This window comes from Bufo bufo, chromosome 3, assembly GCF_905171765.1.
Source record: "Bufo bufo chromosome 3, aBufBuf1.1, whole genome shotgun sequence".
Lineage (NCBI taxonomy): Eukaryota > Metazoa > Chordata > Amphibia > Anura > Bufonidae > Bufo > Bufo bufo.
The window spans coordinates 216,060,173-216,075,862 of record NC_053391.1 but is presented as its reverse complement, the minus strand read 5'-3'; the positions used below and the strand labels follow the sequence as shown (position 1 = coordinate 216,075,862).

The 15,690-nt window shown below is 42.7% G+C and overlaps 1 protein-coding gene across 2 annotated transcripts in view; it reads left to right on the top strand.

Annotated features, from left to right (window-relative positions):
• NRAS (NRAS proto-oncogene, GTPase) overlaps positions 1–11,226 on the top strand; it is a 31,900-nt gene extending 20,674 nt beyond the window's left edge. The window contains exons 2-6 of one of the 2 annotated variants that reach the window (XM_040423930.1): positions 173–300; positions 6,156–6,334; positions 9,406–9,565; positions 10,109–10,232; positions 10,332–10,539. In XM_040423930.1, coding sequence (XP_040279864.1) covers positions 190–300; positions 6,156–6,334; positions 9,406–9,565; positions 10,109–10,228 — 570 coding nt within the window. In that variant the 5' untranslated portion in view covers positions 173–189 and the 3' untranslated portion in view covers positions 10,229–10,232; positions 10,332–10,539. Of the gene's footprint in view, positions 1–172; positions 301–6,155; positions 6,335–9,405; positions 9,566–10,108; positions 10,233–10,331 lie in introns of both variants that reach the window. The other variant, XM_040423929.1, reaches the window with a different exon arrangement.
• Positions 11,227–15,690: the final 4,464 nt, after the last annotated feature.

The window sequence follows — 15,690 nt, the reverse complement described above, 5'->3', positions numbered from 1 at the left end:
GGTTGGCTGGTCTTGCTGAAATCAGCAGGTCCACTTGATATGCATCTAATGCGCGCAACTCAAACCTAAAATATAAGTGTCAATGTTGTCCTTATATCCTGTACTTTTTTTTACATAAAACGATTTTGTTTTTTTCCCCTCTCTGAATTATTTATTCATTTCCTTTCTCCAGGGAGTCACTCTACAGCAATGACGGAATATAAACTAGTGGTGGTGGGAGCTGGAGGTGTTGGAAAAAGTGCCTTAACTATCCAGCTTATTCAGAACCATTTTGTGGATGAATATGATCCTACCATCGAGGTACAGCCGAAGTTTACAGCTAATACTTTTATCATGAGTTTCAGGCATTAGATGCTGAGGGGTTAAAAATTATATCTGTACACGTATGGTCACTATGGTAGTGCTTTCTGTTGGCGTTGTCAGGAGATTTGCTGAACCAGGTAAAGGTCTGACCATGTTTTAAAAATGTGAGCGCTGCAAATGTGGTAAAAAAAAAAGAAAAGGATTAAAGGGCAGATTTATAAAAAAAAAAAAAAAGATGCGGCACTTCACATTTGCGACTTTTTGAACTGCACTTGCACAAAGATGTTTGCACAAGTGCCGTTTCTTCGCCACCCCTGCCACATTTATAATCTATGCTATTTTTCCATTTCATCCACCATGACGGCCACAAGGAGATTGACCATTGACCTCTGTAGGGGCAGGAACATAGAGAGAGAGAGAGTTTAAATTGCCCCACCCACCCCTCCCCTGTCCTCCTGCGGCCTATGCTAATGCTGGGCAGAGGGAATAAAGGAGGTGCTCGCTGCCCAGCCGCAGCCTCCACCGCTCCTAAGAAGCTCCCGCGCTCTTTCCTTCCGTGGAAGACAAGCCAGGAAAAGCTCCCACGTGTGGTATTAAGGGGGAAGTACAGGGGCCGCGCGTACACTAGGCATGTACTACAGCAGTTACAGGGGGCGGTCATGTGACCGGAGTGATCGCGTCACATGAGTAGGCGGAGTTCGGCCCTGCACACACCGGAAGTGTGGCAGGGCCGGGAAAGTGACGTCAGACGCCGAACCAGCCCCTTAAAAGTGCAGGCAGACAGCAGAAGGACCGAGACTTAGGGACAGCATGTCTGCAGTAGATCCAGTGACAGGACGCATGGATAACCCTGATCCCTCCACAGTGACTTCTATCGCAAATTCCCCAGTGGGGAGAAAGCTATGTGACATGTATTTTATGCATACAACTTAAATACATGGTATCTCTCTTGGTTCTTTTTAATAGGGAAGTAAAGAGACTAAGATTAAACTTAAGTCTCTGAAATGTGCTCCATGCACAAAAGGGCTCCCTGAAAGCTACAAGAAAAAGATCTGTAAATAATGTATTCAGGATCTATTAAAAGAAGAGCAACCATCTATTTAATCAGAAGTAAAAAATATGATACAGGAAGAAATTAAATCTTCACTCGCATCATTTTTAGATCCCAGTTTCTCTCCAGTACCTATTAAAAAAAAAAAAAAAAAGATTTTCTGTTCCATCTTCTTCTGATCTTAAAGAATTAGATGACGATGCCTCCTCCTCCAAATTTATGAAGAGGCAGACAATCTGAGGGGGAATTGATTGAGGAAGAGAGAAAATATTATTTTTCTATAGAGGAGATGGACAAACTTTTAAGGGCGGTCAGATCAACAATGGGCATTGAAGATTTACAAAAGCCTAGAAGTGTTCAAGATGAAATGTTTGGCGGTTTGAGAATAAAGCCAGAGTATTCCCTATACATGAAAACGTCAAAGATATGATATTAGATGAATAGCTGGATCCTGAAAAAAGGCTAGGAGTCTCCAGGGAATTCAGAAATTTGTTTATTTGATGCTTCTGACTCTCTAAAATCTTTGACGAAACCCCGAAAATAGATATCCAAGTGGCAAAAGTAAGTAAAAAAACTTCATTGCCGTTTGAGCACTCCTCACAATTACGGGATCCTATCGATCAAAAAGCAGATTGTCTGCTAAAAAAGGCTTAGGAAGCTTCCATGTTTGGCGTTAAAACAAACATTGCAGCTACATCAGTCGCAAGATCAATGTATCTATGGCTAAATGAGCTTGAAGAACATTTAAAAAATAAAACACCAAGAGAGAAATTAATATACTCTGTTCCCCTCCTAAGATCAGCTACTGATTTTTTGGCGGATGCTTCCGCCAAATCAGTAAGGTTTGCCGCAAGAGACGGAGCCTTATTTAATTTGGCTAGACGCACACTGTGGATGAGGTCCTGGTCGGGGGATAAAACATCAAAATCCAAATTATGCTCCATAGCCTTTTCGGGCGAGTGCGTATTTGGCCCAGTGCTTGATAAAATCCTAGAGAAAACGGCAGATAAAAAGAAGGGGTTCCCAGAAGAGAAAGAGACCAGGAAGCACCCCTTTCGTCAGTTTAACCCCCAGTATAGATCTTATAGGGGTAAAGGCAAAACTGGGCGTTGGGGTTACCAAAAAGGGGGTAGAGTTAGGTGATTCCTCTTTCACCCTCAAAGCAGACCACAGGACAAACAATGATGCCAGAGTGTGGGGGAGGTTGAAGTTCTTTCTACCTCAGTGGGAGAAGATAACAGCAAACCCCTGGGCCTTACAGATTATAAGAGAAGGTTACAAAATCGAATTCTCTTCAACTCCCCCACACAAGACTCAGATCACCACACACTCTGCAACGGTTCTGACAAAAATCTGGCTGGGTATTTAAAACCTTCTGGAAGCAGATGCCATCATACCAGTTCCTCAACAAGAACAGTGTGAAGGTTTTTATTCAAGGCTGTGTCTGGTAAACTAACCCACTAGATCGTTTCAAACGATTATAAATCTAAAAGAATTAAACAAAAATATCATATACAAAAAATTCAAAATGGAGTCAGTAGTTTCCACAGTGCCATTAATACAAGAGGGCTCGTTTATGATGTTGGTGGACTTGAAAGACGCCTATTACCACCTCCAATACACAAAAACCATCAGAAATATTTAATGTTTGCTATAAAAAAAACGCAACAGGATTAATTAATACATCACTTCCGTTCGGAATTTCTTCTGCACCAAGGATTTTTACCAAATTGGTGATAGAAATGATGGCATTCTTCAGAGAAAAAGATTATACCCTATCTAGACAACTTTCTGGTAATTGGAAGAACGGAAGCAGAAACACTCAAACACAGATTTCTTCATAAAAAACTTAGAGAATCTAGGATGGGTAGTAAACAGGAAGAAATCTTTTCTACAGCCAGCAACAAAAAGGAAGTTCCTCGACATTCTCCTGGATTCAGAGGAACAAGCTTCTTTTTTGCCAGAGGAAAAGATATCGGACCTGAAGAGAAAGATAATAAAATTCCAGTCTTGTCAGTTCTGCTCTGTAAGAGAAGCAATGAGTGTTCTAGGCATCCTGACTTTGTGTATAACCTCAGTAGCATGGAGCCAGGCGTACACAAGAGTAATTCAATCATGGATTCTAAGAAACTGGAACAGGAATCAGTCATCATTAGACAAGAAAATCCTTATTCCCAGATTTTTGAAGCTGTACTTGAACTGGTGGAAAAGGGAAAAGAACCTTCAGCAAGGAATTTCTTGATACAGAAGTCCAGAAGTTATAATCCAGTCATAATCAGTCTCCTCAAATTTCAGGGAACTAAAAGCAGTTTGGCAGACGTTAAGAGGTCCAACGCCTAGTAAGAAAACCTCATGTAAAAATACTGTCCGACAACACCACGACAGTAGCCTACTTAAAGCACCAAGGGGGGTGGGACAAGATCTCCAACATTGGAACGCCTGACAGCAAAAATATACTCTTGGGCAGAAAACAACATCCTGTTTGTAACAGCAGTACTTCTCAAGGGGTCCTTGAACCAAGAGGCAGATTTTTTTAAACAGGATGATCTTAGATCCGGGAAAGTGGTCCTTAAACCCGTCAATATTTCAAAAAATAGCAGACAGATGGGGAGCTCTAAAGATCGACCTATTTGCCTCAAGGGGGAATGCAAAATCTCAAAAATGCCTTTCTCCCTTCTCCTCTGATAACCCGGACAATTCAAAAGATACTCCGAGATCTTGTGACAATGATCCTAATAACTCCTTACTGGCTCAAAAGGAGTTGGTGTCTGATTCTGAAGCAGATTTAGATCGAAGAACCTTGGATATTACCTCATCAGGAGGATATTCTCATATAGGGACCAGTTTATCATCCAAACCCAAAGATCTTCAAGATAGCAGCTTGGATCCTGAGGGCAACATCCTAAGACAACAGGGTCTCTCCGACAGAGTAATCAATACCCTTAAAACCAGTAGAATGAAAGTCACCTCCGCTATTTATTTTAAAATATGGAAAGTTCTGCAGCTGGTTAGGGGATCCAGCGCCAAATAAATCAAAACCAGTTATTAAGAAAATTCTAGATTTTCTTCAGCAGGGATCTGGGTCTTAGACCTAGCACTTTAAGGGTTCAGATCTCTGCATTGAGTATTTTCTATGATACTAAATTAGCCGAACATCACTGGATTAAAAGGTTTATGACGGCTGCCTCTAGGTTAAGAACATCCATAAGATCATGTGTTCTGCATTGGGTCCTTAATATTGTCCACCATAATCTATCACAACCTCTCTTTGAGCCTATCATAGTTCTTTAAAGCATCTATCATTTAAGACCGGCTTCCTCATAGCCATTACCTCCGCAAGATGGATAGGTGAGATTCAGGCTCTTATATCCAGGGAACCCTACTTATCTATATCTATTCTCTCAGATTAGACTCGGGGATTTTACCAAAGGTAGTATCTACTTTCCACAGAAAGCGGGAATTCATTTTATCCTCATTTTGTAACAATCCTAAAGAACAACAGTTTCATTCCTTGGATGTTAGAAGAGCTATTATACATTACCTAGAAGCCACAAAGTCGTTCCGGAAAGATGCTAACCTCTTAATCCAGTTTGCAGGTAGCAATAAGGGTAAAAAGCTTTCTAGTGCCTCTGTAGGTAGGTGGATCAGATCCACTATTGCTATCTGCTACTCCACTCAGGGTCTCCTGTGTCCCCCAGGTATTAAGGCACACTCTACTTGTGCAATGGCCTCCTCTTGGGCTGAAAAGGCTGGTGTCTCTCTGGACCAATTTTGTAAGGCAGCCACCTTGTCTAGTATAAACACCTTCATCAGACACTATAGGCTAGATGTAACATCCTTGGACGACCTGAGGTTTGGCAGACGAGTTTTACAAGCAGTTGCCCCTCACTAGGATAAATATTATCTGTTAGTTCTCCTTGTGGCCATCATGGTGGATAAAATGGAAAACTGGAATTAGACTTACTGGTAGTTCTGTTTCCTTGAATCCACCATGATTGCCCATACTTACCTTTTCCCTACAAAAATAATATATATATATATTTATTATAAATACACCACCGGGATAATCTGTAAAGACTGAGGGGAGAGGGTGTGTGGGGTAAACTCTCTCTCTCTCTATATATATATATATATATATATATATATATATATATATATATTTCTCCCTCTCCCCCTGCAGAGGTCAAGGGTCAATCTACTTGTGGCCATCATGGTGGATTCAAAGAAACAGAACTACCAGTCCAATTCCGGTTTTCTGGTGTAGAAGAAACCCTGAGTTCAACACCAGCCAGAGTCTTTATGGATGCTGGGCAATGATAAATCATCATCATCAAAGTCTTAAAAATAAATTTAATTCACAGTTACCTTATTTTTAAGCAATATGATCATCACTACTAAAAAGCTGCCTTAGCTTTTAACTACATTCTGATCTTATGGGGTACCAGAAAAGACTGGACAGGGCTGGATTGTTCCTTACAATAGGCCTCTGAGCTGCCCTGTAACATTGCATTTACTCCACGAATGTTTGAAACCTAGAAGAATGACAGCAAAAAAACAACATATCGTCCATCTAGTCTGCCCCTAGATTTTTCTCCTAGGGAACCTATATATTTAGCCCAGGCATGGTTACATTCAGTTACAGTTGATTTTCCAACCACATCTGCTGGACACTTTTTCCAAGCATTTGCTACTCTTTCAGTAAAATTACGTTTATATTATGAATTTTGTCTAGTTAAGCAAACTGATTGTACACAAGTTCTGTCTATTTAAATGTAAATTCAGCTTTTTTGCCTTCCTGCAGGATTCTTACCGGAAGCAGGTTGTGATTGATGGGGAGACCTGCTTGCTGGATATCTTAGATACTGCGGGGCAAGAAGAGTATAGCGCAATGCGCGACCAGTATATGCGCACTGGGGAAGGCTTTCTTTGCGTCTTTGCAATCAACAATAGCAAATCGTTTGCTGATATAAATTCCTATAGGTAATGAACGATGCATGACAATTATTCCCTTATTCTTCGTGTTTTAATTGGCATTTACTACTATATGACTTAGGCCTCTTTCACACCTGTCCATGATGACATCAGTGACAAAATGATCAGTGGTTCCTGGGTGGATATGTCGGAGAATCCTTTTTTGGTCCGGGTGTCAGTTTTTTGCCTTCTGTATGTCATCCGTATTACACAAATGCTGCTCAGCTGAAAATTGACTTCCAGAGCATCTCCTAGCAATGATCCGTGAAAACCACAGGCCAAACGCGGATGGCCTACGTGATGTTTCTGTGGTTTTCACTGACCCTTAGAGTATAATGTGCCTGAGGGATCTGTAAATATGTACCAAAATAGGGCAAGCTTCTGTGGTGTCACCATGGTCCATGGAAAATCACTGATGAGTGAATACACATTAAAGTCTGTGGGTACGTGTACTGTCCAGAGAGACCTTGTACAGCACACGTCTGGGATTTATTGACATGTGAAAGAGGCCTTAAGGCTCAAGCACACAAGCGTATTTTCTTTCCGTGTCCGTTCCGGGTTTTTTTGCAGACCGTATGCGGAACCATTCACTTCATTGTCCTATTATTGTCCGCATTACGGACAAGGATAGTACAGTTCTATGAAGGGCCAGCTGTTCCGTTCCGCAAAATACGGAATTCTCAAGGATTTCATCCGGATCCGTTTTTTGCGGACCACAAAATACATATGGTCGTGTGCATGAGCCCTTAGGATGTGGATTATAGGTCTTTTTATGCCATTTTTGAGGCGTAAAAAGCTTTTATAATTATAGCACATGCCATATTTGCAACTTTTCACTATTCTTGTCCTTTTTAAAATGTGCCAAGAAAAGTTATTGGGGCTTGGGGGCAGGGGGTGTAGCCCTTCCCATTTATCATAATTTTGCCAAAAACCAGCTTAATTTATAGCTCCAATTTACTCCAGCTGTTAGGTGGCATAGATTTTCATTTGTGCCGCAAGAACTCCTGTGAGGTGCACTAAATGTATTAAAGTGGTTATCCAGGAAAAGATATTGATGACCTACCCTCAGATTGGCGAGGGTTTGTCACCTGGGACCCCTGCTGATCAGCTGTTAGAAAAAGCCCGGAGCTCTGTGAGCACCATGGCCACTGTTTAGGCAATGTGACGTCAACGTACATCGACCACATGGCTTAGTTGCAGCTCAATCCCTTTCAAGTCAATGGGGCTGAGCTGCAGTACCAAGCACAGTCTCTATACAATGTACGGCACTGTGCTTGGTAAAGTAGCGGGCGGTCACTGGAGCTCAGGTGAGTTCTGCAGCTAATCGGTGGGTGTGCCAGGAGACAGACCCCTGCCGATGTGATATGGATGACGTATCCTGAGAATAGGTTATTAATATATTTCTCTGGATAACCCCTTTAAGAGGCCTGTGCCTCTTAATAAATTTGGCACAATTTTGTGCCGATGGACTTTATTACTAATACTTGTGTATGTAACACCAGTGTTAGGCTACTTTCACACTAGCGTTGTTTTAATCCGGCGTTCAATTCCGACACCGGAACTGCCCGCCGGATCCGGAAAAACGTGTGAAAACTGATTACATGTGAATCCTGATCAGGATTTTGATCACAATGAAAAAATGCATTGGAAAAAACAGATCCGCCATTTATGGACTTTAACTTTTTTTTAACATTTTTCGGGTTTAACATGCAAAAGCCGGATCCGGTTTGACTGAACACACAGCGCCGGATCCGGCGTTAATGCAAGTCAATGGGAAAAAGACCGGATCCGGCGTTCAGTCAAAGTGTTCAGGATTTTTGGCCGGAGGTAAAAATACAGCATGCTGCGTTTTTCTGAAAAGCCTGATCAGTCAAAAAGACTGAAGTGAAGACATCCTGATGCATCCTGAACGGATTACTCTCCATTCAGAATACATTAGGATAAAACTGAAAAGTTATTTTCCGGATTTGAGCCCCTAGGACGGAACTCAGCGCCGGAAAAGAAAATCGCTAGTGTGAAAGTACCCTTAGGCCTGTTTCACACTTGCAGCCGGAGTTCTGGCAGAGAAGAGCCTGCTGGTGCTCTCTAGATCAGGAAGGCCCTCTAGTCCCATTGACTATAATGGGGTCCGACAGAGATTCAGCCGCTATCCGGTTAATATGCCGAGATTCAGGCAGACAAATGGTGCTGCGTACATAGGCACAGTCCTTTAGCATATCTGCCCCTCACTTTTTGACTTTCAGCTTTTTGACTTTTTTTTTTTTTTACCGAACTTTGTTAGTAAATCCTTGTTTTGGTCTCCTCACATGCATTGTTTATTAGCAATCAGATCTACTTGCAGAGCAGGGAAGACTACATAAAATTTTCTATTTTTTTTTTTTTAAGATATTGCTTATTGTAGGAAAACTATACCAACTATGTTTAAAAGTAAATGCCCCTTAAAATTAAATGGGTGGTCTCCTGATGACAGCCGTTCTTTGAATAGAAGCCGGTGCAGTTGATCCGGACTCTGTATCACATGGCGATCAGCTGTTATCTCTGTGGGAAGCCTCTATAGCCAGACTTTCGCATCCACTGTACGGGACATGTATCAGTACATGACGGACTTTCTATTCAATGTCCATGTAATGCATGGACGGCTCAGGTCTACCAGAGTGGCTCTCTATATCTTACTTGGCTGGAGACGCCTTTCCTGTTGTATAATATCCATATGTCCTGACATAGCAAATACGTGACAGCCTGTCTATTACTACTACTAAATGTAGCCCCTTGCAGCGACACCTGTAACCAAATGTCTTTCACATGGCTGGTGGGGGGATTTTGGCCCTCTCTTCTTTGTAGAATTAGTTTTCAAACATGAAAACAAGACAGGACCTTATGCAGACAGTTCGAGAGTACTCCACAGTTACCTGTTCAGTAGCATATTGGGGACTCATGCTCCACCAATTGTTTCCCGGTTGAAACAGTTTGTACGATCCTCATAAATAATTTTAAATATACCATGTGCATACGTACACACAAAATATGTACATGCCGCACCTACAGTCTGTCTGTTACAGATGCCCTTTTCTCATTTGTAGGGAGCAGATAAAAAGAGTGAAAGACTCAGATGATGTTCCTATGGTGCTTGTTGGTAACAAATGTGATCTGCCGACAAGGACTGTAGACACCAAACAGGCCCAAGAACTAGCCCGAAGTTATGGGATCCCATTTGTTGAGACATCAGCAAAAACAAGACAGGTAAGAGGTTAATCGTATGTACCTTTCAGTGCTAGGAGTTATTGCTGTAATTATATGGAGTCTTATGTAAAGGGGTTTGTGTCATCTCACGCATTGGTGTTATATTGCTAGGGTATGCCAGCAATGTCAGATAGGACCCACACCTATCTCTAGAATAGGACCACCAAAGTGGAGGAAAGCGCATCGTCGATGTGAGTCATGTTCTCTGTTTACTTCTGTGGGAGTTCCGAAAAGAGCTGACCGTGTGTGCTTGGCTGTATCCGGAAGTGCCACAGAAGTGAATGGAGAGCGCACTGTGCAAGCTCAGCCACCTCTGCATTCACTTCTATAGGAGTTGTGGAAATAGTGGAGCCAGCTCTCAGCTATTTTCGGCAGTCCCTTAGAAGTGAATGGAAGGTGCCCGCGCTTGCATTGTGCACCCTCGTTCTTTTTGGGGGCCCCTTTCTAGTGGGACTCACACCTATCTGACATTGGTGACATATCCAAAAAATATAGCACCAATGTGTGAGATAGGCCAACTCTTTTAACATATTTTCTCTTCAGGGTGTTGAAGATGCATTTTATACTCTGGTCCGTGAAATCCATCAGTACAGGATGAAAAAACTAGATAGCAATGAAGATAGCAGCCAAGGCTGCATTAGACTGCCTTGTTCCCTCATGTAATTTGGTAAGTGAGAAAGTATACACGATATTACTATGTTAAAAGTGTTGTGTCGATTTTCTTTGTAAAAAAAAAAAAATTGTCAACTTTTTTATTTATATATAGTCTTTTTGGCCAAAGCACTGGAGGTCTTGCTCTCCACAAGAAGACCAAAACTCAAATGCCACCTGCACAAGACTGTTCAAACAGCATCTCCACTTGACAAATCGTTTACCTCATTCATGGATGGTCTTATCACTGTGTGTGCACTTACCACATAGCTGCTGCCTTGTGGCCCCTACATGTTAACTGCATCTCTCGTGAAGCTCTAACCTGAAAGGAAATCGCCTTGATGTTTGTTCCTCAAGCGGTTATACAAAAAGCATGATGTGAAGGTGTTGGCGTTGCATTCATCTCAAGGATTTATGTCGTGCAGTGACCACCTGCTATGCCGTTCGAATAACTTTGGGTGTATACCACTATAATCCAGTCTCATTGACAGAGATGTTCCTTTACTTTGAACTGACATGATACCCGACGCTCTGTTTGTTCGTTCTGACTTTGTCATCACCTTAAAATATTTGCCACCTTCAGAAAATGATCCCCCCCGCAAGTGTCTAAGAAGAATTACATGACGGCCTGGTCACATAATGGTTATAGGACCACAATGATGATGTTCGTGTTGGAGGTGAAGGCTGTCTGTTTTGTAGAGGTTCACCTCTTGCCTTACTCTGTTTCAGCACTGATGGGTCAATGTTAATAGCAGCACATTACAGAATGTTGGGGCCCATAATGGAGGCTCCACATACAGGGCTATATTAAACTAAACCTTTTAGAAAATTGAAATTACAATGTATTGTCCTATGTATTTGTACAGAATTTATCATCCCCTCTCCAGAAAAACTTTCAATTCAAGTATAGGTTCATGTAAAACACGGAGTAACGCTTCCTGTATGTGATTTAATGGATACAGGTTCTTAGCGCTGATGTGTCATTAAAATATACCATTTTCACATTTCTTCTATTTCTTTTTTTTTTTCTATACCCGAAGTTGCAGAAGACATGACATATGCAAAGACAATGAAAAAAAAATGTTTTATCTTAAAGGGGGTTATCCAACCTTTATAATGGCCCCTTGTATACAATATACTTACCTGCTCTCCAGGACCCGCGCCACTCTTGATCCCTGCACATCCGCCGCTGCATCTCCTTGTTGCTCGGATCACAAAACATCCGGCTATGGGGGGAGAAGCCAATAGTAGCCGGTGACACTAGGGAGGCTCGCCCCTGTCGCGGCCTGCTATTGCCAGGGAGTTGGTAACTATAAAGTATACGAGGGGCCCTGGCATTGGGGGCGTCATTATAGGGTTGTATAACCCCTTTAAAGATATTTGTGTGTATAATGGGTGTAGCCACAGCGTTCTGCCAAATCTGTTCTGTGACAGATGCCACTGGTGCCCGACGGATTGACAGGACGAATAGCATTGCATGTATAAATATTCTTCCGTTAAATCTATCGTGGCTGGATATGGAGCTCTGAACCTCTGCCGACAGTGTGAACAGAGCCATAGTAATTATTTTGTTTCTAGTAACATAGTATATAAGGCCGAAAGAAGACATTTGTCTATCCAGATCGGCCTGTTATCCTGCAAGTTGTTCCAGAGCAAGGCAAAAAAAAAAAAAACGGAGGTAGAAGCTAATTTTCCCCACTTAAGGGGAAAAAATTCCTTCCTGACTCCGATCAGAATAACTCCCTGGATCAACGACCCATCTCTAGTAGCTATAGCCTGTAATATTATTACACTCTAGAAATACATCCAGGCCCCTCTTGAACTCTTTTAGTGAACTCGCCATCACCATCTCCTCAGGCAGAGAGTTCCATAGTCTCACTGCTCTTACCGTAAAGAATCCTCTTCTATGTTTGTGTACAAACCTTCTTTCCTCAATATGCTGAGGATGTCCCCTCATCACAGTCCTGGGGATAGATAATGGGAGAGATCTCTGTACTGACCCCTGATATATTTATACATAGTAATTAGATCTCCCCTCAGTCGTCTTATTTCTAAAGTGAATAACCCTAATGTTGATAATCTTTCAGGGTACTGTAGTCCCCCCATTCCAGTAATTACTTTAGTTGCCCTCCTCTATACCCTCTCCAGCTCTGCTATGTCTGCTTTGTTCACAGGAGCCCAGAACTGTACACAGTACTCCGTGTGTGGTCTGATTAGTGATTTGTAAAGTGGTAGCACTATGTTCTCATCACGGGCATCTATGCCCCTTTTGATGCAATCCATTATCTTATTGGCCTTGGCAGCAGCTGCCTGACACTGTTTTTTACAGCTTAGTTTGCTGTTCACTAAAATTCCTAGGTCCTTTTCCATGTCAGTGTTACCCAGTGTTTTACCATTTAGTATGTACGGGTGACTTGCATTATTCCTTCCCATGTGCATAACCTTACATTGGTCCGTGTTAAACCTCATCTGCCAATTATCTGCCCAAGCCTCCAATCTATCCAGATCCATCTGTAGCAATATACTGTCCTCTTCCGTGTCAATTACTTTACACAGTTTAGTGTCATCTGCAAAAATTGATATTTTTACGGTGCAAGCCTTCTACAAGAGCAATATATTTATTAATGAAGAGAATAGGGCCCAATACTGACCCCCGAGGCACACCACTAGTGACAGTGACCCAATCTGAGTGTGTACCGTTAATAACCACCCTCTGTTTTCTATCACTGAGCCAGTTACTTACCCACATACAGACATTTTCTCCCAGTCCAAGCATTCTCATTTTATATACTAACCTTTTATGCAGTACAGTGTGAAATGCTTTGGAGAAGTCCAGATATACGACATCCATTGATTTGCCGCTGTCAAGTCTAGAACTTACCTCCACATAGAAACTAAATAAATTGGTTTGACATGACCGATCCCTCATAAAGCCATGCTGATATGGCGTTATTTGCTTATTTTCCTTGAGGTACTCTAAGATTAGTGATGGACGAACATCGGCCGGGACGGTTCGCAATCAAATGTTCGCGAACCACAAGTTCACGGCGGGCCCCATTCACTTTAATGGCAGGCGAACCTGAAAAACCTTCAGCTCATATTTGCAGCCACCAAATACTTAGTAGAAGTATACAAATGGTCCCACAACATGGACAGTGACATACTAGAGGGGGATCAATGACAAAAATTCTAACAAAAATTATGTATCTTAATCAGGGGACATTTTTATGCGTCTTAAAGGGAAATTCTCTGAAATGTGCCCTGTTGGAGCCTAGAAAATTTTTATTTTAGGCCACGGGAGTACGGGCCTTAAAAATTAGGCATTCACCTGACATAAAAGAAATTCTGATTATGTGGCTCTCTGTAAATTATGCGGTCAATGGATAAAAATTTTACTGTAGGCCACTGGACTACAGGCCCCAAACATTTGGCATTCACCAGACAGAAAAGATAAAGTGATTATGTGGCCGGAGGTATATTACATGGTCAATGAATATCAATTTTACTGCAGGCCAGTACAAATACAGGTCAAATACATATGTTTAAAAGAAATAAAAGTATAAAATTGGATTAAAAACATGGCTAACGAAACCCCCCCCTCTTGAAAAAAAAACTAATGATAATAGTTGAAATTCGATAACCCGTGGTCATCACTGGTGTTGAATTCCTCCAAGGCCACAACAATTATTCATTCAGCGTACATAAAAGAACAAGTATGTATGTGGCTGGAGGTAGATTACACGGTCATTGGATATCAATTTTCCAGCAGGCCAGTTTACTACAGGCCCCAAAAATTATGCATTCAGCATACATAAAAGAACAAGTAAGTAAGTGGCTGAAGGTATATTACACGGTCATTGGATATCAATTTTCCAGCAGGCCAATGTACTAAAGCCCCCAAAAATTATGCATTCAGCATACATAAACGAACAAGTAAGTGACTGAAGGTAGATTACATGGTCATTGGATGTTAATTTTCCAGCAGGCCAGTGTACTACAGGCCCCAAAAATGATGCATTAAGCGTACATAAAAGAACAAGTATGTATGTGGCTGGAGGTCTATTAGATGGTCAATGGATATCAATTTTACTGACGGCTAGTACAAATACAGGTCAAATACATATGTTTAACCTATTACGGACAAAGGTGACTGCTCAAATCATTGCGCTCAAATCATCGCTGACCCCCCGGGTCAGCGATGGCAGCAAACCGCAGGTCAATTCAGACCTGCGTTTCCGGGTTATTCAGGTCTCTGGTGACCCGATACCCCGGAATAGGACTGTGATCGGTGGTGTTATAATACACCACCGATCACCATCCTGAGAGGTGGCGGTCACGCTACCTCTCAGGATCGCTTCTGATTGGGCGGGCGGAACGGCAGATTTGAATTGCCGGAGCTCCTCTCCCCGCTCATACAGGTCCGTGAAGCTGGAGAGAGAGGAGCTCGGCTGTATTGTAAGTTAATTTTTTTCCACCATCAGGCACAAATCGGTGTATTTTGGAGAGGTAGATTAGGCAGGGATAGTGAGGGAGAGTTAGGGGGGAAAAAAAAGTTTTTTTTATTGCAGTTTAGCACCCGGATCGGGTGTCTGGGGTCCACAGCACTCAGCTGTGTGACCCTGGCCCCGCCAGGGGTGCTGCAGCTTGCCCCTCCCCCCGCACACATTTTTTTGGGGCGCTAGTGTTTTATTTATTTTTTGTTTATTTGTTTTTTGCATGCGCTGACTGTGGCCGGCACTCTTAGCGTCCGAACACTGTTAGCACATCGCCCACCCCACTGCTGATCAGCTTTTTTTTTTTTGTTAGGTGTAGGGCAAAGTACGCGAACACCCGTCCCCCACACACACGCACACTGAATAAAGTTTTCCACGCACACACACAAACTCGCCTATGGCCAGCCGGATGTTCTCGGCCGATGAGGCATACGCCCAGCTTGCCTCCAAATCCGAGAGTCCCAGTGAGGACGACCCCACTTTCCTCTCGTCATCCGCGTCCTCCTCATCATGATGCTGAGCCCCCAAGGCGACGGAGACGCCGCCAGGCGGAGCAAGGGGACCACTATGCCAGGGACCCTGTGGCCCACACTAGTACGAGCAGCTCTGGGGCTCGTACTAGTTTTCCGGCCCACCAGATAAGTCCACCTGAGCCCCCTACCGGTGAACTTGTCTGGTGTACCCCAGAGCATTTTGAGCCTGTTATTTTGTTGGCCAAGCGGGAATCCAGATTCCCACAGTGGGCATCACTGAATATGACTATTATAGTCTTTTTTTCAGTGACCACTTAGTAAATCTGATGGTGGAGCAAACGAACCTGTACGCCCAACAGTTCGTTGCTCAACACCTGGGCTCCTTTTTGGCTAGGGCCAGTGGCTGGATTCCGGTCAGTGCAGCCGAGATGAGGACGTTTTGGGACCTCGTGCTGCACATGGGCCTAGTAAAAAAAAAACACTTTACAGTACGGCCATGACACGTACC